Source organism: Crocuta crocuta, unplaced genomic scaffold (genome assembly GCF_008692635.1).
Source record: "Crocuta crocuta isolate KB4526 unplaced genomic scaffold, BGI_CrCroc_1.0 scaffold64, whole genome shotgun sequence".
In the NCBI taxonomy this organism is placed as follows: Eukaryota; Metazoa; Chordata; class Mammalia; order Carnivora; family Hyaenidae; genus Crocuta; species Crocuta crocuta.
In genome coordinates, this window is record NW_027530640.1 from 1,953,144 (window position 1) to 1,976,619 (window position 23,476).

At 38.1% G+C, this 23,476-nt stretch overlaps 1 protein-coding gene across 1 annotated transcript in view; it reads left to right on the forward strand.

The window, feature by feature from the left end:
- Position 1: 1 nt before the first annotated feature.
- The window catches only part of SLC12A2 (solute carrier family 12 member 2), a gene marked incomplete at its 5' end in the record, with an annotated part of 96,953 nt that continues 73,478 nt past the window's right edge, over positions 2-23,476 (forward strand). The window contains 2 exon segments of the mRNA XM_077768863.1: positions 2-134; positions 137-357. Coding sequence (XP_077624989.1) covers positions 2-134; positions 137-357 — 354 coding nt within the window.

Consider the following 23,476-nt stretch of genomic DNA (forward strand, 5'->3'; position numbering starts at 1 on the left):
TGCCGGGGCTGGGGGCAAGGAGATCCCAGCGGACGGGAAAGCTAGCGGCGAAAGCGGGCCAGGCAAAGGCAGCGAGGAAGCCAAGGGCCGCTTCCGCGTAAACTTCGTGGACCCGGCTGCCTCCTCATCGGCGGACGNCTGAGCGAGGGCAGCAGCTTGCACTCGGGCGGCGGCGGCAGTGGACACCACCAGCATTACTACTATGACACCCACACCAACACTTACTACCTGCGCACCTTCGGCCACAACACCATGGACGCCGTGCCCAGGATCGATCACTACCGGCACACCGCAGCGCAGCTGGGCGAGAAGCTACTCCGGCCCAGCTTGGCTGAGCTCCATGATGAGCTTGAAAAGGTGAGCTCTCCAGGCGCCTCTCCCTGCAGCCCTCTCACCAGCCCTCCCTCTTTCCCAACCACTGGTCCTCCCTGACCGCGGGATGTGGCCGCCGGCTGGCCACGGGTGAGGTGGCGGGAATGGACGTGCACGACTCGTTGGCATCTCTGCAGTCAGCTGTCAAGGGTGGAATTGCAGAGGAATGTAACTTAATCTCATAAAAGTTTGCAGCGGGTTAAGCTAGTTAGATAATGGAAGAGACGCTGCATATAACAACTTGCACTGTTCCACTTGTGTGTCTCGTGTGTGCTTTTTCTCTCCCACGCTTTACCAGTCACTATCCTTCTGAATGACACTTGGGCCAGTGGGCTCCTAAAGGGGAATGTGAGGGGAGGTTTAGGTGAGGATGTCTCTGGGGAGAGAGTGGAGAGCACCTACCATCTGTGTCCTTTCTAAAGGTTGTATTGTGTGGCTTATGTACACCCACTAGGGGTCTGGAGAGTGGGAACGCTTGTGTTTGAAGGGAAAGTCTTAACCGGGTGTGTTGATAGTCCATGAATTATTAAAGCTCAAACCTGCTATCTTGACTATGCAAAGGATTATACAAATCTTGAGATATGTTGTTCCTGATAATGGCATAAATCTGTTTTTTGTTATGTAAAGTTTTGGAGAGGACTACATAAAAAGACTTGCNAAATTAGAAAGAAAAATAAGAGAATTGTTTTTTTTCTATGGAGGAGTCCAGAAAAACCTTTTGGGGTCTTGCGTAACTAGTTATACTGAGTGAACAGTAAACCATCCCTATGAAGTCTATTGATGTCTGTCCGCAGTTCTGTTTTTTATGACCACATATGATTTTTATCTCTTCTTATTATTTTGAGATAACGTCCACACTTTGAGATTTTACTAATATTTAACTTTTATGAGTTGAGATTACTTGATTTACACTTTAACAAGTGTACAATGATTAATTACATTGATGAGATATTGTGAATGCAAATGTGGAAAAGTTTAAATACAGAAAGTATGTAATTTCTTTTGGATGTGATAATTTGATCTCATACACTCATTTCATACTAGACTGTACTTGTCCTAGTGTTTGATAATGTAACATTCATACAGTTTGAAATAATTACAGAGGTCCCAATCCTTACAGCTTACTGATTCTTTAAAAACCTGAAATCATTTAGGTTTGGATAATACTGCTCCTGTTACTCCATTACGGTATTTTGTCATATCAGAAAAAAACGATTTTTATTTTATTTTTTATTTTTTTTATTTTTGAAAAATTTTTTAATGTTTTATTTATTTCTAGGAGAGAGAGAGAGAGAGAGAGACAGCGTGAGCAGGGGAGGGTCAGAGAGAGAGGGAGACACAGAATCTGAAGCAGGCTCGAGACTCTGAGCTGGCAGTCAGCACAGAGCCCCACGCGGGGCTCGAACCCACGAACCGCGAGATCATGACCTAAGTGAAAGTCGGACGCTTAACCGACTAAGCCACCCAGGCGCCCCGAAAAACGATTTTTAAAACACTTATTTACACTCCTGTACTTTCTTTCAAATTTATTATTTTTATCCTTTCCAAACTAAACATCTTTGTAAAGTAGATGTGTAGCTGGTAATTTCCCTTTTATTACAGTGTTTTTATTATTTAAAAAATCATAAAGCTGTATTTCAGATACCACCAAAGCTGAGTAGTTTATTAGTAAAGCTGTCTATATTTACCCATAAGTTTTAAAAAGGGTTTTTAAATTGAAGGATGTTATAGACCTTGGACTTGTAAGCATCCTACGGAAGTTTTTATTTTAAATTCCCTTAATAGCAAAGCACTTCGAATTCTCCAAAACTTGAGGGTTTGTGTTTGGGCGCTTTTGATCAGTTTACAGTGTCTTAAAAAGAACACCTGTATTGGTAGCAGTGTAGTTGAAGAAAGCCCTCAACCCTTTCAGCCTCCTCTTCTGCTTTCAGGGTTATTTTGAAGATTAGAAAGAAATGGACATCAAGACCCATGTTCAGTGCCTGGAAAATAATGGCTAGGATAGTTATTATTTTGATGTATGTTGGCCCTTGAGAAAGTACATACACTCTAGGATTCTTTTAATTTCTACTTTATTAGATGAGTGTAGTATATAAGATGTTATGCTTATAGTTCATTTGTGCAACAGGTAGTATAATCAGTTCTTTATAGTTTTTGTTTGTTTTGTTTTTACCTTCTGCCCCTTGGGTCCTTTATGGTCAGCAAAAAAGATATATTAGGTTAACTAAGCATAGAACCTTATACGGAAGATACTTTTGTTTAGTATTTAGCAAATTGGCCGAAGAAACATGTCATGTTAAGGAGTACATATCTGGATAGAGAGAGATATCACTCTTGAAGGAGGACAGGAAAGGGGTTATAGCACAGTTAGACTAGATACCAAACAGTTGTTCATCACCCAGTCTAGATTTACTTTTACCTCCATAAAATCTCTTCTAATGCTTCTAGCCCTCAGTGAATCATAATGTTTAGAATTCTGTAACATTTAATTCTAGCACTTGATCAGTGTCTTATAGTCTGCTTTGGTCAGTAAGTGCTTAAGTACCTACCTTAACTGGATCTAACTCTGTGCTGTGTTCTCTAGAAGAACAAAAGAAGTAAAAGACAAGCACTCTAGAACCTTACTACGAGAAAGAACTGTATTGTCTGTTCTTCTACTTTAATTCCTTTCTTTGTCCACCACTGTAACATTTTTCCCTAAAAATGCAAATGAAGTAGAATAAATACTCATGCTGGCATCTTGCTGTGTTTTGCATCCATTGTAGAGCCAGGACCCATGAGTTTTACCATTTATGAAATATTTATTGGAGACAGGAGTTTGTTAGGTATTGGCCACATGGGTGTTGGTACTGTGGGATGATACATCGGTTAGCAAAACAAATACTGTGTGTGCCTAGATATACCTTAACCAAATAGTTCCACAAATAACAATCTTCTACAGACTTTATTTTCAGTGCTATGTGAGAAAAATGTAGGGTTCTAGTAAGGATATAATGGGACCTAATTTTATTGGAGTTGGGAAGGGTCTTTTCAAGAAAAGTGACATTGAAGCTAAGACCTAGAGGGTAAGTTAATGATAGGGCAAAAGAGCATTCCAGGCCTGGGGAACAGTATACATGTGAATATAGTGAGAGGAGAGAGTGGCGTGTCGAAAGAACTATTAAGAGGCTCAGTTGGTTAAGCGTCGGACTTCGGCTCAGGTCATGATCTCACGGTTCGTGGGTTCGAGCCCCGCGTCGGGCTCTGTGCTGACTGCCAGCTCAGATCCTGGAGCCTGTTTGGGATTCTGTATCTCCCTCTCTCTCTGACCCTCCCCTGCTCATGCTGTCTCTCTTTCTCAGAAATAAATAAAACATTTTAAAAAATTTAAAAAAACCAAGAACTATCAAGAGGCCAGTAGAAGGTTTTATTAAGGATATAGTGGCAAGTTCTTGAAGGATTTTTCTTGAGGTAGCCCCATGAATATCTCTGGCTGCTTGGTAAAGAATGGATTGGCAGGGCCAACGGTGGAAGCAGGGAGACCCAAGCTATTATTGAGTTACAGATAATACGAGTTAGTGGCAGAATGAGTTGCATGCAGGTGGATTGGATATGGGAGTGAAAGAGAAACGGATTCCCACGTTTTGGACTTGACCAACTGAGTAGATGGTGCTACTGTTGCCTGAGATGGTCAACTCAGGGGAAGGACTAGACGTGAGAGGGGAAAGAAAGAATTGTGTTTGAGTAGTAGCTGGTAAGATAATTAGTCCATGAGTCATTTTGAGGGAGAGGGGCAGAATATGTGTTCTATGTGCATAAAATTGTGTGTAATATATATGTACGTATATGTATATACATGTGTATGTCTAATAAAAATACATATATGTGTCGACATACGTATAGAGAGAAAGAGGGCGCATGTGTGTCCTAAAGTCATGGACTTGAAATGACTTCAGTAGAGTAGGAGGATAACAGAAGGAAATCGAGTCTGGGAGGGGCACCTGGGTGGCTCTGTCCATTAAGAGTCTAACTTTGGCTCCACTCGTGGTTTCATGATTTGTGGATTTGAGCTCCACATCTGGCTCTCTGCTCTCTGCATGGAGCCTGCTTGGGATCCTCTGTCTCCCTCTTCTGCCCTTCTCCTGTGCGGGCGCATGCACGCAATCTCTCTCTCAAAAATAAACATAAGAAGAAAGAAGAAGGGTCTGGGGTTGGGCATGGAGAACGTGTAAAAGTCTCTTAGAGGTTGAGGAGACAAGAGCAAAGCGAAGTGAGAGGAGCTGCTAGGCTGGTGAGAAATAGCGAGGATAGCAGCGTCAGGGAAGCTGAGAGGAGTTTTAAAGACGCCAGAAACTCTTCAGGGCTGATGGCAGGAATGGATTTTTTAAAATGTTTTTCAAAAAATGAATCCAAAGTAGCGATTCTTACCCCTATAAGAAGAAATTTAAAAGTGAAGGGCAAACAAAGAAGCATTTGATGGGCAACGGCACATATAAATGGAAAGCATGATCATCAAATGTAGAAAAGTTGAGTGATGGACAATCCATAATAGCTTCTACTGGATTTAAAGCATCATTAAAACAGTTTTAAAGGTAGAATTACCTTTGCACAGTAGTCTTTAGTCAGAGTTTGAGAGCCTTTTGGGGGTGGTATGTCAAGTCTTTGCATTGGGCCTCTCTGTTACAGCCTTTTTCCCTAATAAGAAGAGGAGGAACTACATTTAGTGTTTTTTATGTCTCCCTGAGCTTATTCATTTTTCATAGATTGCCTCAGAAACCGTTCTTATACGTACATTACTCATGATGAAATGGGTTCACAGAAGCTGAAGAAATTACTTGCTGCTACTCATAGAAAGTGATACAACTGGAAATCACTCCCAGGGTTTTCTCACTCTAATGCAGGGAAATAATAAGTAGCTCCTCTCTCTTATTATCTCTTCTTCTTCCTCCCTATTCCCCAGACCTGCCATGAGATAGCAGGGATGTTGAGGGGGATATGCTGGAGATTACAAACATCATCCCTCTGCCCTGACTTCCTTAAAGTGGAATGATTATATAACTGAGAGAGATGAGGGAGAATGCTTATGAAAATGTAATTATTGATGAATATGATTGTCGTTTTCATAGAATCTGAGCCTGTGTCTCATTTATCTCCATACAGAGAATAGGTACTTAATAAACATTTGTTCATTGATCAGGGTAGGTAGGTCTTCCCTCTTCACAAAAACTTTCCATAAAACATTATACAATACAGTATGTTATCTCCATGAACTTGGATAGCTGCTTCTCTGAGTGGGTTTCATTGATTCTTGGACGAGAAATTTCACGTGCTGCTAATTACTTCAGTGCATAGCTTGCGTCCTTGAAGGTTCCTGAGGGAATAAGAATGGGTCACATCCTGGGAAGGGGGAGGTAGGGGAGTTTCAGTACTGAATAAAGGTGGGACCCTGATAAGAAATATTTGCACATGGCAAAGCCACCTGAACTGAAATCTGGTTTATCCATAATACTGTACACAGTCCCCAGGTATATACCATCTGACTGCCTGGGTAGAAGGGAAGATAAACTTTGGGATTTAAAGTGTGGCAGAACTGTACATTGCTATCATAATTGATGTCTTCCCAGTCCCATAGAATGGACTAGTGTATCATGATTATTTTTTGTTTGTTTGCTTTAAAGTTTATTTTAATTTTTGAGAGAGAGAGAACACAAACAGGAGGGGTAGAGGGAAGAATCTGAAGCAGGCTCCAGGCTCTGAGCTGTCAGCACAGGTCCCCAATGCAGGGCTTGAACCCACAAACATGAGATCATGACCTGAGCCGAAGTGAGACACTTAACTGACTGAGCTACCCAAGCACCCCTCTTGGTTCTTTTGTGTTGCATGTGTTTGTTTTAAATAATTTTTTAAAGTTTATTTAATTTGAGAGAGAGTGAGCACAAGTTGGGGAGGGACAGAGAGAAAGAAAGGGAGAGGGAGAATCCCAAACATGAGAATCTTAAGAATCTGTCAGGGCAGACCCCAGTGCAGGGCTTGAATTCATGAACTGTGAGATTGTAACCAGAGCCAAAATCAAGAATTGGACACTTACCCAACTGAGCTACCCAGGTGTCCTTTAAATAATTTTTAATTCCATGTTTCATGTATGCGTTTGGAAAGTCTACAGTACTAATCCTCTTAGTTCCATGCTGAAGTGAAATGAATATGGAATTAGTTATTCACCAAATTCTTACTGAGCACCAGCAGCACCAGCAGCAACACCAGTGTTCTAAATGTTGGAGATACAGCCATGAACACAGACAAGTCATGGAGCTTTCATTCTAGTGTTAGGAGACAGTATGCAAATGGGTCAAATGTAATTACTGTGAACAAAATTAAAGATGGCTAGACAGTGATGGCTGGGGTGATGCTATAATAGGATGATCAGAGAAGGCTTTTCTGAGGCATGAATAGACACTAGATGAGGGATCACCCCTTGCAGATGCTTGGGGGAGAAGAGCATTCTAGGCAGATGAATGACCAACACCATTACCCTGAGAGGGAAGTGTGGTGGGCATGACTGAGAAACAAGGAGGCCAGCAATACTGGAGGAAAAAGAGGAAGAGACAGGAGAGGAGGTCAGAGCAGTTGTGAGGAGCAAACCGAAAGTAATAGTGTTTGATGTGATGAGAGGTAGGTGTTAAGCTTTTGGGTATGTGTAAAAGAATTGTTGGGATTTGCTGATGGTTTGGATGATGGATGTATGGAAAGATTAGTGCTCGGGTTTCTTCCCTCTTTAGAATGGAGTTGTTACTTAAGATGGGGAAGACAATGGAAAGAGCAGGTTTGGGAGGTTGATTTAAGACTTGGTTTCATCCTGCAAATTAGTTCTGCAGTGGGAGGCCCACTAATAAAATGGTAGCCACTACTTTGTGAAATAATAGTTCTCTAAAAAATGAGTTTTAATTTGTAACTTAAAAATGTGCTTTATACTTCAAATTTTAGGTTAAGCCATGAAAATCAGTAGTTGTTCAGAAAGAGTACAGCAGAATACAAAGGAGTGGGCAACTGGTGAGTTGATTCCAAAAGGTGAAAGAAAGAGTAGTTGGTCCAAGGGTTGTGGGTTATCGTTAAGCTGATTAACAAAAGGTGAAAGAGTGAGGGATGAACCACAAAGAAAACAACCTAAAATATTGAAATTAAAAACATATAAGTGTTTTCTTATTTAAAATATGAAAGCTGTCATCTGCCACTGATTATTCTTTGATTTTTTACTAGAATCTGTATCGGTGTTTTTTAAAAGCTGTTTGGAAAAACTGGGTACTGATAGAGAACTTGGGGATTTCTAATTAGAAGATGGGAAAATCTGAAAAGCAAAAACAGCTTAGTGGAATGTTGTCTCTCTACAGAAGCTAATTATGACGGGTGATTTGTAGTGCCCTTGGGCTCTGAAATTTTCACTGTGCTGTTTCTGAACATTCACTAATTAGATATTCATCTAGGTTGAGAATCATAGAAACATCTGAGATGGTTCTTTGCTTTGGTGTCAATTAGTTCCTTCAACAGTGTGGGTTCCAGCAGAGTTACAGGGTGGCTTCTAACAAAGTTAACTATGTAAGTCATTTTGGAGCTTTTTGGAGGGTAAGTGACTTTTTAGGGTAGGCTTGATTTTTCCGGTGGAGATTAAAGGACCTATGAGGACCCCGACCACCTGCTGTGCTATGGCCTCTATGTTATCATTTTACTTAAATAGTTCTTGTTAAAGTTACCTGTGACCTCTGTTCTATTACCAGCTCCAGAAAACATCCTAGCCTCACCCCTACCCCATCAGCATTCAACTGCCCATTAGAATTTGATTTTCTCTTGAGGTCTTCTTTGTACTTCTTTGGCCTCTGTAGCACTAGTTTGCTTTTTACCTTTTCTCCCTTTCTGGCCCTTTCAGCTCAAGGTCTTATGCAGTCTCTTTCATCTCCAAATTGGCCTTCCTCAAGGCTTGTTTCTGCCTTATTTTCTTTGTCTGTCTTCCTTTTTATGCCCCTATGCTCTATCATCTGTAGGCTAATGAATCTCAAAATTTTGTGTCCTACCCACATCACTTTACTGAATTCAGGACATCCAGTGACTATGGGATAGTTTTGCTTATCTCAAAGTTTAGTACTCACACGTTTAGCATTTTCTACCTCCCATTCCGAAAGCAAAACAGCCCAGGCCTCTTCCAGTATGCCCCATGTCTCCATGGATGGTACCGCTATTGATTGTGTTACACAGGTAAGAAGTGTATGAGTGAGTCATCCTTGATACTTTGTCTCCTCCTCCCTCATCCGGTTTGTCACCAGGTGCTTTCTGTCACCTTTATTTCCTAAATACTCTTTTCATCTTCACTGCTCCCATCCTAAACCAAACTGTTGCATGTCACTCTGCAGCCTTCTACCTGGCTTCCCCGTATACACTGTGCACACCCATCACTGTCGTACGTAGAATATTTTTAAAACAAAAGTGAAATGTTAACCCTTGGCCTAAAACTAGCCCCATGTTGTCCAGGTCTGACTTAACCTGTTCCTCGGTGTTTCAGGTACTCAGTGGCACAGTACTTCCTTTGGCCGTAGGGCCTTTGTACATAATACTGTCCATGATCTCTGCCTCCCTTTTCCCCCATACACACATTATTAACTTTTCAGTTTTAAGGTTTCACTTCAATCCTGTACCCTCAGAGAGGAAGTTTTTATCCTCTAGCTGGGACAAACTACTTTTTCCTTGAAAGCCTTTATTTCACTTAATAATAGTATATTTATTAATGTGGTTATTTGAATTGGCCTGTGTTGACTTTAAGCTCCATGGTCTGTGACTACTTATCATTATGTATCTCTACTTGTCATTTTATGTCTCTAGTATCTTGTATGTAGGTTTGACTGTAGCATCCCCTCTGGGCTTTGTGCAGACAGCTGGGAACCTGGAGCCTGCTTTGGATTCTACGTCTCCCTCTCTCTCTGCCCCTCCCCTGCTCACACTCTGTCTCTCTCAAAAATAAACATTAAAAAAACAGAATTTTTAAAAATTAAATATAGGAAGTTTCCTTTTTTTTAAGATTTTATTTTTAAGTAACCTATATACCCAAATGGAGCTCAGACTTATACCCCTGAGATCAAGAGTCCTATGCTCTAATGACTGAGTCAGCCAGTCGCCTCTAAGAAAGTTTGTTATAAATGGAATCTTACTAAGTTTTCGTTTCCTCTGCCTTTTCCTCTCTGTACATTATCTTCCAAAGACCTACATTTTTAAATCTTGTAAGGGCTGTGCTTTCTGCTCCTGTAACCAGTAGTCCTGTGTGACTGTGAAACTAAGTCTAAATTTAAGTTTAAAATTCAGTTTTTCAGTTACTAGAGCCACATTTTAAGTGCTCAAATACCCACATGTGGCTAATGGCTACCAAAGTGGGCAGCTGGAGAGCTGGAACATTTCCATCATTAGAGAGAGATTGATTAGATTGTGCTGTCAAGGGAAGTGGTATTTAAAGGGACTTTTTTCCTTCCGTCATTTCTCCTTCTTTCCTTTCTTCCACATTAAATAGCCTATTTTAAAATTATTAAAGTCAAATTTCTTGTAATTTTGCATGGGATTCTTCCTCATAGAAAGTTGTTTATAGACATTTTAGGCCCGCCATGAAATGTTTGTCGAATCAGTGTAAACTACCCATTTCCATCTGAGACTGGAAATCTGGATCTTTAATTAAAAAGGCTATAAATAATTCCTTAATATTGTATAAAGTTAAAAGTTTCGAAAGCAGCCTTAACTTACATATCTGTGTTTGGTCTTCAAACCTGTCTTTGGAGGAGGTAAGTTTTAAGGAGATCTTGGAGTAGCAGTCTTCTTTTGCAAGGTTCTGGTTTGTCTAAAGTCAACACAAGTGATACTTGGTGAGGCTGAATCCTGCTGGGTCTTTGCCTCCCTGTTCTTTTCTTCTGGACCAGTGATTTCCAAATAAGAAACGTCTGGAGAAACTGACAGACACTCTCTTCCAAAGTTTTTAAAAAGCTTTCCTGGTGTTTCCCGGAGAGCCATGTTTGAGAACCCGTGTCCTAGAGCATATTGAGAGTCTTAGGCTTTGGTTATGCCTGTGACATTGTTATTTTTTTGGTGTGCTGATACTCAACTTTGAAATACCCTTACTGCTATCAAGATCTGGCTTTAACCCTTCAATAACATACACTGAATTCCATTAAGTTACCAGTTATTGGATATCTGTCATGTTTCAGGAGCTTTCTGTAGTCTGAGCACAAGTAACTTCCAAACCAGGTAGTTTATCGTTAGACAGACTCAGAGGCTAATAGCAACTTGACCAAGTCTCTTAGCCAGTAAGTGATAGATGGCTATTTATATACCTGGACACATTAATGAAACTTTACATGTGAGGTGTTAGGACAGGCATATATTTTGCTCTTTAAGTGGCCTGTTAAAATCCTGTAGGGAGATGCACCTGGTTGACTCAGTCAGTAAAGTTCTGACTTCCACTCAGTCATGATCTCACAGTTCATTGGTTCAAGCCCAGCTTTGGGCTCTGCTAAGAGCTCAGAGCCTAGAGCCTGCTTCGGAGACTGTGTCTCCCTACCTCTGCCCCTCCTCCACTGATCTCCTCCCCACCCCCAAAAGTAAATAAACATTAAAAATTTTTTTTAAATAAAATAAAATCCTGTAGGGAAATCAGAGGTATTATAAGTATCAAGTGATAGGTCAGAATCCTGAAGAGTTCATGTCGAGTAGTTGCGCCTACCTACTACTTTTATAGAATCTAACGGTTTCGGACATAAACACTCAGTCTTTCTATCCTAGAAATTAAGTTTTATAATAAATTACCTCCAGCACTGGCTTATCTGTAAATTTCTAGAAATAATATGCAAATCTGTAAATTTGTAGGCTTAGAAAAATTACTTAACTTCAAGTTAATCCCAATTATTTGGAACATTTGCTGACCAAAAAAAAAAAAAAGCTGATCTCTAAACAAAGCAACAGCAATAAAGTAAAGGTTTTCACATAAAAGGGATTCAATTCACTATGCCTACACCTGGAGACTGTATATTGTTACACTTTATTCACTGTGATCGCAGATATGGCGCCCTGGTTTCCAGAACCAAAGTAAGTTGGAAGGGAAGATGAATACTGGCAGAGGTGGATCTGGAGATAGGCAGCATGTCATAGAGACAGAAGATAAGTAAATCATAAAAAGCAAAAACAAGGTTTTCAGTAAATAACCGTCTAGAATAGCCCTTTGAAATAGGTGCAACGAGCTGCGCTTAAGTTTTGGTTATTGTAGCATCTCCATCTACCACAGTGCTGGCACAAATTATTTTTATTTCGTTTTATTTTATTTTGTTTTATTTTACTTAATTTTGTTTATTTTTACAACAGTATTTTAAATCTTAAAAGAGAGTCCAGTAACTGCACATTTTTTTGGGAAATTTCAGTTTCAAGCCATCCCAGAGTATCAAATTTTAAGAAGCTCAGGATTAATCCTTTTTTTAAAAAAACTAACAATGTAAACATTTATTCCAGGGTTTCCTTTTGTACTTTATTTAAAATGTTATTATTTCATTATGGGAAGAAAAAATAGAAGATTTGGAAAATAAGGGAAGCTTAACAATGTTCTTGTGTTTTTATGTGCATTTTAAAAACTACAATTGTAGGGGCACCTGGGTGGCTCAGGGGGTTATGTGACCGACTTTGCTCAGGTCATGATCTCGCAGTCTGTGAGTTCAAGCCCCGTGTCAGGCTCTGTGCTGACAGCTCAAAGCCTGGAGCCTGCTTTGGATTCTGTGTCTCCCTTTCTCTCTGCCCCTCCCATGTTCATGCTCTGTTTCTCTCTCTCTCTCAAAGTAAACATTAGAAAAAAATTTTTTAAATAAAAATAAAAACTACAATTTTATAGTTGACTTTTCCCATGTAGCATTAAATAATCATTAGTAAGTAAGTAATAGAAGTTTTCTCTTATCCACAGTAATCTTCTATTTAAGTGTGTGTTTGGGTAATGCTCTCAAACATATGCCCTGTGATAAATATACCCTAACTTGCATTTTTTCCTCGCAGACTTACTCCATTTACATCTACCATAATTTGTTGTTATTGGCTTCGTATTTTTGATACTTGTTTTCTGTTTTCTTATTTGTTTCTTATTCTCCTAATTCTCTTTTCCTGTTGTCTTTTGTTCTAATCAGGTATCTTTTGGTATTCCATTTTAATTCTTCTTTTGACTTTCCAGTGATATATTTCTTTGCCTTATTATTTTAGTTGTTGCTCTATTTAGAGAGAATATTGAATTACTTTAGGTAAAATCTAGGAACCTTAACCAGAGCCTGTCCTTAGTGCTCTGGTTGTCATAAATTAGAAATCCTAGTACGGCATTTTAATTTTTACTTTCAACAACCATATGGTTTTTTTAAAAAAAAAGAAAGAAAGAAAGAAAAGAAAAGAAGGGCACCTGAGTGGTTCATTCTGTTAAGTGGCTGACCCTTGATAACGGGTCAGGTCCTGAGACCGAGCTCTGTGTCAGGCTCTGAGCTGAGCCGGGAGCCTGCTTGGGATTCTCTCTTTCCCTCTCTCTCTGCTCCTTCCTTACTTATGCTCTCTGTCTCTCAAAAACAGAAACATTTAAAAAAGAGAGAAGAAAAGAAAGTTGGACGTATGCTATTTTAGGCTCTTGTATTCCCATTCATTTTTATTTCTTCTTGTAGATTTCTATTCCTATGTGATACTGTTTTCCTCCCTTAAGTACTTCTTGTAAAGGAGGCCACCTGGTAACAATTTTTTTTGGTTGTTTGTTTAATGTGAAAGTGTTTTTATTTCACTTCACTTTTGAAAAATTGTTTTGCTGGATGTACACTTCTTGGTTGGCAGGGTTTTCTCCTTCAGCTCTTTGAGTATGTACCTCCAGTGTTTTGTGGCCACCATTATTTCTGATAAGGCCATTGACCATTTATTTTCTCTTTACTTTTGGCTTTCAGCATTTGTGTGTAGGGCTGTTTTCTTTGTGTGCCTATCCTTTTTGGTTTTGTTAGTTTCTTCTCTTTGTAAGTTAATGCTTTTCACTGCTTCTGGCCTCCATTTGCATTCTGCTTTTGAGTCCATTTAGTGAATTTTTCATTTCTTTTTTTTGTGTGTGTGTGATTTTTAGGTCTAGAATTTCTAATTCTGAAAATACAGCTTCTGTTTCTCTGTTGAAATTCCCTTTCTGTTAATCACTGATATCATATTCACCTTTAGTTTTGACATATTTATTATAGCTGTTTTGAAGTCTTTATCAACTAAATGCAACTTCTGGACCTGCTTAGAGTTAATTTCTAGTGATTTTTTTTTTCTCCGTATATATGAGTTACGGTTCCTTTTTATTAATTTGGAGGTGAAAACTGGACATGCAGAGAATACATTATAGCACCTTTGGGTGCTGATGGTTGTTTAATTTTCTCTTAAGGATTAGTGTTTTTTGTTGTAAGAAGTATTTAACGTGCCTGGGTTCAGACTGCAAACTGGTCTCTGTCTCTGGACTATGCAGTAGGTTTTCAGCTGCTACTTTTTTAGACTGCTTCCTTGGGGTGGGAGGGTCTCCCTTTGCAATTTAGTGGTTAGCCAAGATTTGGGGCTTACCCTGGATATCATTCATTTTTTCTTTTCTGGAGATTGCCACTTAATTTCCAATTCCTCTCTTGGCTTTGGACTGTCATTTTTCCTATTTCTAGCTACTAGGGCTTCTATCCATTCATGTTATATACAGTTGGGGAATGCTCTCCATTAAAAAAGACATCACACTTAGAGATCTTACCCAGTCCCTCGGTATCTATAAAGAATGTTTCCTTTTTGGTCTTTGCTTTTTTTCCCATCTGCCATAGGTTCTTTACCATGTGTGTGTAGTTGAGCTGTCAGGGATTTAAATCTTGGCCTTTCCACTTAATATTTGCATGACCTTGAGAAAAGGACTTGCCACCTTTGATCCCTGGTTTCCTTTGATAGAAGATGGGAAAGATGATAATTCATAGTGAGAAATACCACATATGCTTGTGAAAGGTACATGAAATAACAAGTGCATGCATGCCATGCTCCTATTGTAGTTTTTGCTATCATGTGGTTTTCTATGTATATTGCTTTCGTAATATTTTACCCACTTAGGATGCCATTGGTCATGTATTTATGTCCTTAATAACTTTTAATTCTTCTTATTTTAAAAATAAAACAGTTTGGGGGGGTTGGGTAACTTAGTCCATTAAGTGTCCAAGTCTTGATTTCCTCACTCAGGTCATGATCTCACGGTTTATGAGACCGAGCCCCACATTGGGTTCTACACTGACATCATGGAGCCTGTTTGGGATTCTCTCTCCCCCATTCCCTTTGCCCCTCCCCCCCCACATGCATTCATGCTCCCTCTTTCTCAGAATAAACATTTAAAAAAAACAACTTGAAATATAGATCACACAGTTATTAATTGATACTGGCCAGTACAAGTTTTCTGGTAATTTGAGTTACGTTCATATTGTTGGAGTTAGCAAGTTAAGTTGGAATTGAAATGATGTATACACTATGCTATTTTTAATGCAATGTGTAACTCATTCTTGAATGGCTAGTAAAGAACATGATGGGCTAGGTAGAGGACTGAATTCTTTGACTGTGATCAGCAGTTCTGACTGGGTTCATTGTAAAGTCACATGGTCACACCATCCACTTTTATCTGTGGCACTTGAGTTTTGAGCTTTGCATTAATGCCGCTGGATATTAATAGACCATTGTTAACCAGAGCAGATTGGATTCCTATAAAACAATACTTTGTTTTGAGAGAGTAGTCTGTATGGGGAGCATTACACTGAATACACCAATCACCGACAGCACGGATAGGAAATGTTGGTAGCTTTGGGATGATATAATTGGCTAGTACTTGATGAAAAAATTGTTAGAATAAACCCAGCTAGTTTGGCATCTAAATGTGCATATGTATGCATCCATTTTTAGTTACTAATTTTACTATGTTTCAGGATTTACTACTTTAGTTTACCTTAGTAGTAAACAGATGATATTAAATTATTTGAGAAATATTTATCTTTAAAGTATCTTTAGTAATACCTTATTAGTTCAGAAATTTAAGGATTTAAATTGCATTTTTGGTGTGCTTTAACATTTCTTTAAAAGTAACATGGGGTTTATTTAAATCCATAATAAGATGCCTGTTAATGAAAAATAATTCTTATTTATTAATAGTCGTGAAAAAGATACTCCTCTGCCTGTCATTAGCAGTGATTTAATTTGCTTAAATAAAACTGGGCCCAGATGTTTGCTTCTCTTTTCAGCCCATGCTATTTGATATTAATCCTAACTAATATAAAGTGCTTATCCCTTCCCATTAAGGAAATAGTGAAGAGAGGAAGCTATCTAATTTACTAAGCACATTTTTAGTGCCAGGTGATTCACAAAAAAACATTTCTAACAGTGTGATTCTTAATGATCAAAGCCATGTTATTTGCACTGTATTCTCCCAGGTTGCTAGTAGTGTAGGCGATAACTCTTACCAGAATGGTGATCCTATTTGTATGTAAAGGTCTTTGTTTTTAATTTTACCTTTCCAGAGGTAATATAATTCCTACCTACAACAGTTTATAAGAAGCTGTATGGTAGAATCTAGATTAATGCTGTTTTGTAGTATTTACTTTCATGTGTTTGTTTAACATCTGGTTATAAATGCACATAATTTATATTTATAATTGTATATTGTATTTATAATTCAGTTTTATTTCTATTTATCTTCCACTGTATAAAATGCTACAGTTAATTCTGCAGTTCTGCATGTTTGGATTGTTACTTGTTTCGGGCAGTTATGAACAGTGTTGATAGGAACATTTTTACCTAGATGTCCTGCTTCATATTATATTTTATATCTGTAGGACTATACCTTAAAGTAGAATTCCTGGGTTGAACGGTATGCATGTTTTCAGTTTGAGAAAACAATGCCCAAATTTATTTTCCAAAGCTATCTATCAAGTTATTTTGCCACCAGCAGTGTATGAGAGTTTTTGTGTTCTATCAGTCATCAGATTTTGTCACTTGCTGTTCCCAAACAGTATGGCGTAGGTAATAATACCTCCTCTTTACTGATGGGGCTGTAAGGGCCAGAGGAGTTAAATAGCTTGCTGGAGTTAACCCAGCTACTGAGTAGCAGAGCCAGAATTTGAACCTAGATCTGACTCAGGAATAGACACTTCAAATTTCACATCTACCATTTCATGACATTGTTTGGAAAACAGAGATGACCCGTAAAGGCTCAATATTCATTCACTATGTCTTTGATAAAAATCACAGGAAAGGTCTGTGCCTTTGTGGATACTCCATTTTAGTACACAGTGAAGGAGTAGAAGTGGATGCATAGATCACAAACACTGAGTGAATAAAAAGATAATCACAGAGTGTGATGTGTGCTATGAAGACAATAAAAGGGGCACCGATGAGAAGAAACTATGTTGGGCAGCCTGGGAAGGAGCAGGCTACACCTAATCTGCGACCTAAAAGATATAAAGGAGCCAGTCATCTTCAGAGTGTGTTACAGGCAGAGCAAGCACCAAGCAAAATGTCCCCATGAGAAAGTACTTTAAAACCAGTATTTCAGCAATAAAGCAATATTATATCAAATTAAATATTTGAGTTAGAATGCTTTCAATAACTTTCTAACTTAAAGGATGGGAGTTTAAGGGTGTATAAAGTATGTATAAAAACTTACAAGGAAATTCACAGAAATAGGGAAGTGGTCTGTAATTGGAAATGTTTACCTTTTCTTTAATTTTACTGTTTGTGATAACAAAACATTGGTGATAAGTCTCAAAACTTCTGGGTAGATAATGTTATTTATCAAGCCTTCCTGGAAAGGCATGGATGTGTACTGAATGATAGGCCTTTTTTTTTTTTTTTAAAAACCTACCTTCCATACCACAATAGCCTCCAAATACACTTCCAAAGTTAAATAACACACACAACTCTATCTGGCAGACAATTTCATATTTTAACATTTGACATGTCTTCCCAGATAATGTCTGGACACTAGCTATTCTTTCTCCTCCATAGGTGGTCTGATGTAGCTGTCTTTAAGAATCCCGCAGGGCAAAGAGTTGTGTAGACATTGTAGACCCTGGGGGAGTTTCTACAAAGCACAAACAGATTTAAAAATAATCTCCTGTGGTGCCATCCCGTGTAGAACTTGTGTCTTTGTTAGGAGGACAATGTCAGAAGCTTTTAGTTTCTTTAGATGTGGAAGCAGAGGAAGGAGGGAAAGATGAAACAAAGTTGAAGAGTGAAAACAGCTGAGGAATTGCGAAGTTTGAGCAGGACATTTTCCTGAGTTGGGTGATTTGTCTGTCTTTTGTCCCCTTGCCCAGAATATTTTAATTGACTCACTGCCATATGCGAACTTGTACCATTTAGAAGATTCTCTGCTCTGCTGTTTCCTCATTTTTAAGTGAAGATAATACCTACCTCTCAAAGATGTGCCAATTTAGGGAAGGAGAACATGTGAACATTTAGGGAAATGTCTAGTACAGTAGTTTTCAGTAGATGGTTACTGTTAATAAGGTAAACCAGACAGATTATGAAGGTCTCATATACTAAGAATTCTTAGTTTACCCTAAGGTAATGAGTAATGAGACTATGTACAGCTATATTTTATAAGAAACTTCTGTTTATTGAAAGCAGGAGGAATTATATTTCGTTGTATCTGGCAATACTAGTAGAAAAATTCGGGTGTGTATTATAGTAGACTGGAATCGACTGGGTTACATTCAGTGTCAGGGTCACCTCATCCCCAAATAGACAAAATTAAATTATTTTTAAACCCACAAACCAGTTGTCATCCAGAATTGAACTCTTTCTTTGAAAGTAGTGTGGAAGAAATAATTCTTACCTATTTTATTTTCCAAATGTTCATGTACTTACAGGAAATAGTAAGGGGATAGCTCAGAAACACATGGAAATAAAGTGTACTAAGTGCACTAAGGCAGCTTGTAACCCTGCTAAGTAAGCTTTTCCATCTTGTTTTTCATTTAGTGTGTGCATTAATTTGGGGTAGAATTTAAAACAAGCTTTGAAAGGAATTATTGTTGGAGTCTTATCTGAGATCTCCCTTAATGTTGGACCTATGACATTTCGATGATGTGGTCTTCCAGAATAATTTGAAATTGGACAACTTAAATAAAGTTAAACATTTTTTGTATATTGTTAAATTTATGCATTCTTTACAATAGCTACTATTACTGTACCTAACACGTTCTTCTGAATAAGCAGTTGTTAAATGCATTAAAACTTAATAGCTGTGTATCAATCCCCCTCTGCCCCCACATTCTTTTCCTGTTCATGTTGTTTCTGTTTCTGTAACTTTATTTAGTAAGGTTAATTTACTGTGTCAAAAGGTACATCAGTTCTTCTTGAAATCCAAATTTTATTTCATAGGTCAAAATGCTAGAAAGCAGTATATAGTTATAGTTCCCTAGTTTACATTTGGCGGGGTCAGTGAATTTTTGACTCCTATTTTGTGGCAGCAAAAAAATGATTAGTACATATAACTTTGTCTTCTTGAAAACTAGTTCTGTCATAATATATTCTCTTTGTTTCTTTGCAGCTTTCTTTATCTTCGATGAAATAATCAGCCTTGTGTTTTTGTTTTTGTTTCATTTTTTGGTAAAAGAATACCTTTTTTTTNACCCAGGCGCCCCAAGAATACCTTTTTTTATGCGATCCTCACATTAGCTGTGTAAATTAGCATATTCGTTTAAGAACCACTTTCTAGTTGCCAAGGTGATGCTGGAAGCAAATTTTGTTCCTGTAAATAAATGGACCTTTACACATAAACATAGACTAACAGTGGGTCCATGGGACATAATGCTGACTTCACATAGTATGTATTTCAGGGAGGCAGTAGGCAGACAAAAGGAAGAGGAATTCTAGTTGCAGGAGCAGTTAAGTGATGCTCACTGGCACGGACTTTGGTCTTCCTGTACTGTGACAGGTCGAGCTTCTCAGCAGGTGCCACAGGAACATCCTTTACTGGGCACCTAGAGCATGTGGAATCCTAGGGAAACTGCTGCCCTTCCTCACACAGGGCGTAATCTTGTTCTTGTTGAAAAGCGGTCAGGCATTGAAAAGCCAGGGCACCTAAGAATAAGTTTTCCATGAGTTCTTTTGAAACCTATAACTATAAATGAGTCATAATCTCACATTTCTAACATGACACTGGCATTTAAATTTAAATTGCTGTATTATAAGCAAGTTGTATCAGCTGGCTTTTTAGTCAGGAGCTGGAAACTTTAGCTGCTTTATGTGGCTGTGTTGTTACAAATTGATCTTTATTTAGAGAGCCTCAGGAATCCAGGGAGATGGTACTGGTCAGCAGGGATTACCATCTCCACTTGACAGATGAAGAAATTTACTGTGGCAGAGAGGCTGTGACTTGAAATAGGGTGCCTATTGAATAGGCACCCAACCTTTTTTGACTGGGTTAAGTATTTAATTTAATAGAAACTGCTTTGGTGTAGTGGAAAATAGCCCACATTTAAGGTAGAAGACCTACCCTTTCATCTCTAACCTCTGCTGCAAAAACAACAAGTCTGGGAAGGCGGGAAAGTACCTAATATGGTGCTTGATAAATTGATTAATGAATATTTGTTTAATGAATGAATAGAAGGATGTGATGATGTTTTATGCTCAGAAATGGCTTTCTGCAAATGTAGACTCTTCAAATAACAGAAGTACATTAGAAGTTACTCTGGGCTTTAAAAAATTTTTTTTTAATGTTTATTTGTTTTTGAGAGAGAGATAGAGACAGAGCCTGAGTTGGGAGAGGAGCAGAGAGAGAGGCAGACATAGAATCCAGAGCAGACTCCAGGTTCTGAGCTGTCATCACAGAACCCGACATGTAGCCTAAACTCCCAGACTGTGAGATCATGACTTAAGCCAAAGTTGGATGCTTAGCCAACTGAGCCACCCCAGTGCTCCACTATGGGCTTTTTAATATATTAAGTACAGTTAAGGGGTTGGAACATTTCTCTTTTTGAAGAGTGTCCATATTTGAGCATCCTTAGGTCTACCTGGAAAGAGTATTATGGCAGCCTTAGGCCTAAAGATAGGCACTTTGGTACAGCTTTGCTCATTTCTTTAAAGTATAATTAAAACCGCAAACATTGTCTTTTGCCTGTTGTGACCTGAAATTGTTGAGCACAGACACTTTTACCAACTCATTACCAGTTAAATTGTAAAAGCAGAATTAATTTATATTAAAATGAATTAGATTTATTACCAATCTAATAAACACTGCTAGAAATAAACTTTATTCTTATTTTAACTGTATTTCGGAAGTTGCTGTGTTGACACAGTCTTGATGTTTCTTTGCACAGTGATAAACACCTTTATCAACTCATTCTTATCACTGCACAGTCCTCTTTCATGAGTATTAACATCTTTCTCCTATATAGTTGTAAAGACCCATCTATGCTACATTGTATGCTGGAGATGAAAATTCTGTGGGTTTAGTGACTGGGGTGTCCAAAGAAAGAGAAGTAAATGACATCTTAATGTAATGTGAACTAAAGCATTTAACAGTGAGAAGCTCATTGATGTGCACATTTGGGACCTGAGAAGGATGTACAGAGAGGACAGCCTTGCACTCTAGGTCATAGAGCTAGTCCAAAGAGATATTCAGGTTTTCAGTGGCAATGTTTTTAAAACTTAGTCAAGTAATTTTTTTAAAGCTTGATTTTATCTATTGTTTTGAAAACAAATCTAGTTTCATCGTAAGTTTTTTAAAATTCTGAAGAAAGTTATTCTGTTACGCAAGAAATAGTAGCTTCATATATAAGTGATTTTATTTTAACTGAGAAATGATAATTAAACTCAGTGGATTACTGGTAGTGTCTTAGGTCAGATAGAATTGAAATATGCCTTTTGGTACATAAATGATAATTTAAATGGGTGAATTAAGAATTCAAGTTTAATTGTTGGTTATGGAAGCGGAACAAACTTTTTAACAATTTTTTAGATGTCTCTTGAAGAATCTAACATACATTTACACTATTAAGGGTTTTAATTATTAAGACCTTGCTGTTTATCTCATCAAATACTTTTTTGGATAGTTAAGTATTTACTAAAACTAATGTAAAAAAGAGAAACTGTCTCCGTATTTTCATGCAGAAGACAGTTGCTGTTCATAGCACATTGACAGTTTTTTTTCTCATTTCATAAAAATTAGAATAGGGGAAAAAAAAAACACATCCAAGTGGCACCATCATTATTCACACTTAGGCCTGAAATACAGAGTGTTGGTCTGATCTGGAGATGAAAAGGAGGCATCACTTACTACTTCACACGTAGATAGTGTTAAAAGCCATGGGTTTGATGAAATGACCATAGAAAGAACATACAGAATAAGAAGAGGAGATGAGTTTAGGACCACGTGTTACCATTTAATTGCTGTGTAGATGATGCTTTGAGAAAGCATGGCGTTTCAAGAAATGTTTTAAGAGGGAGTAGTCATCAATGTCCTGCCATTTCAAAAGTCCCATTGGGACAGAGACTGAAAGATGTACATTAGATGTGGCAGCAGAGAAGTCTTGGGCTGTATTAAAACTATTGTGTTGGGGTGACGCCAGGTGGGCAGTCATTGAGGAATGTGCTATAATATTTCAGCAACTTTGGCTGGGCCTTTGTTAATAGTGCACGCTGATGGCTGGGTGTGGGGAGGGGTCATTGTGCGGTAAAAAGTTAACCATGATTAAAGGAGAAAGAATGATCTAGTTGAGAAGGGAGAGAAGAGAGTACCCCTACTGCAAAACCGTTTCCTCTATTCTGCAAAGAAATAATGGCCATGGAGACCAGAGTTCCTTTTCATTTTTGTATTTTCTGTGTCCTCAGAAAAATGGTCAACTCCTCACTCTTAACTCTCTGTAAGTTTCTCTTTTCATTCTGTTTCCATAGCTTCACCCACTTGCTTTTTATCCCTGGCCCCTCTCCTAAGTTCCAGTCATGAATTTTTTAACAGCCTGATAGAACTCTTGAATTGTCTCATGACTCCTCACATTCAGCATGTCCAACTGAATTAATCATCTCCTTTTCAGGCTAACATAATTTACTAGTATCTCTATTTCTTTCATTTCAAAATCCTTCCAGTTACTGAGAACCTAACTCTGGGTCTTTTACTGTTTCCTGGGTCTCTTACTCTCTTACCCATTCTGTTCTCACCCCCAACAGCAGTCCCTGTTTGGTAGACTCAGAATCACATTGCTATTTTCTGAAAGATTTTTCCCCAGATAAGGCCAAATTAATTTAGTTCATTTGGTCTACCTCATTTAATATGGTATTAGCCATTAAATTATGTTGTTTATTTTTGACCTTTTATCCATTATGTGAAAAAGAGTAAAAAGCACAAACTGATCATTACAGTAAATACGTTAGGTGGGTTGAAGATACTATTTATGTAGCTTTGTATCAGCATAATTTTATTTTTTTAATTTTTTATAGTTTTTATTATTTTTGAGACAGATACAGAGCATGAGCAGGGGAGGGGCAGAGAGAGAGAGGGAGACACAGAATCCGAAACAGGCTCCAGGCTCTGAGCTGTCAGCACGGAGCCCAATGCAGAGCTCGAACCCACGGACCGCGAGATCATGACCTGAGCGAAAGTTGGACACTCAACTAACTGAGCCACCTAGGCATCCTATCAGCATAATTTAGTTCTTAATTGTAAGTGTGAAATTTTGTGATTTTCTGGTTTGTAAACAATTTTTTTGTATGCAGAATTCCACACTGATATTTTCATTCTTTTTCTGAAATTAATATATATAAAGGAACAAAATATGTGTATTCTACTTCATTTTACTATTATTGCAGGAAATTAATACAATGTAAATCCAATTATATTTAAATACATTGATTGAACTGTAAGTAATAAATACTTGATTATAATTTTTTAATTGTATGCTAGAGATTAGTAACGGTTTTTTTAAATAGAGCACTGGAACGTGGAAAGGAAGATAACTTTCATTTTACGTAGACTTATGTTTATTCTAAAATACTTTCATACATGCTGGAAAATCTTCATGTTTTGAATACAGTTGTTCATAGTATAGTGGAAACTTGCATAATTATCACT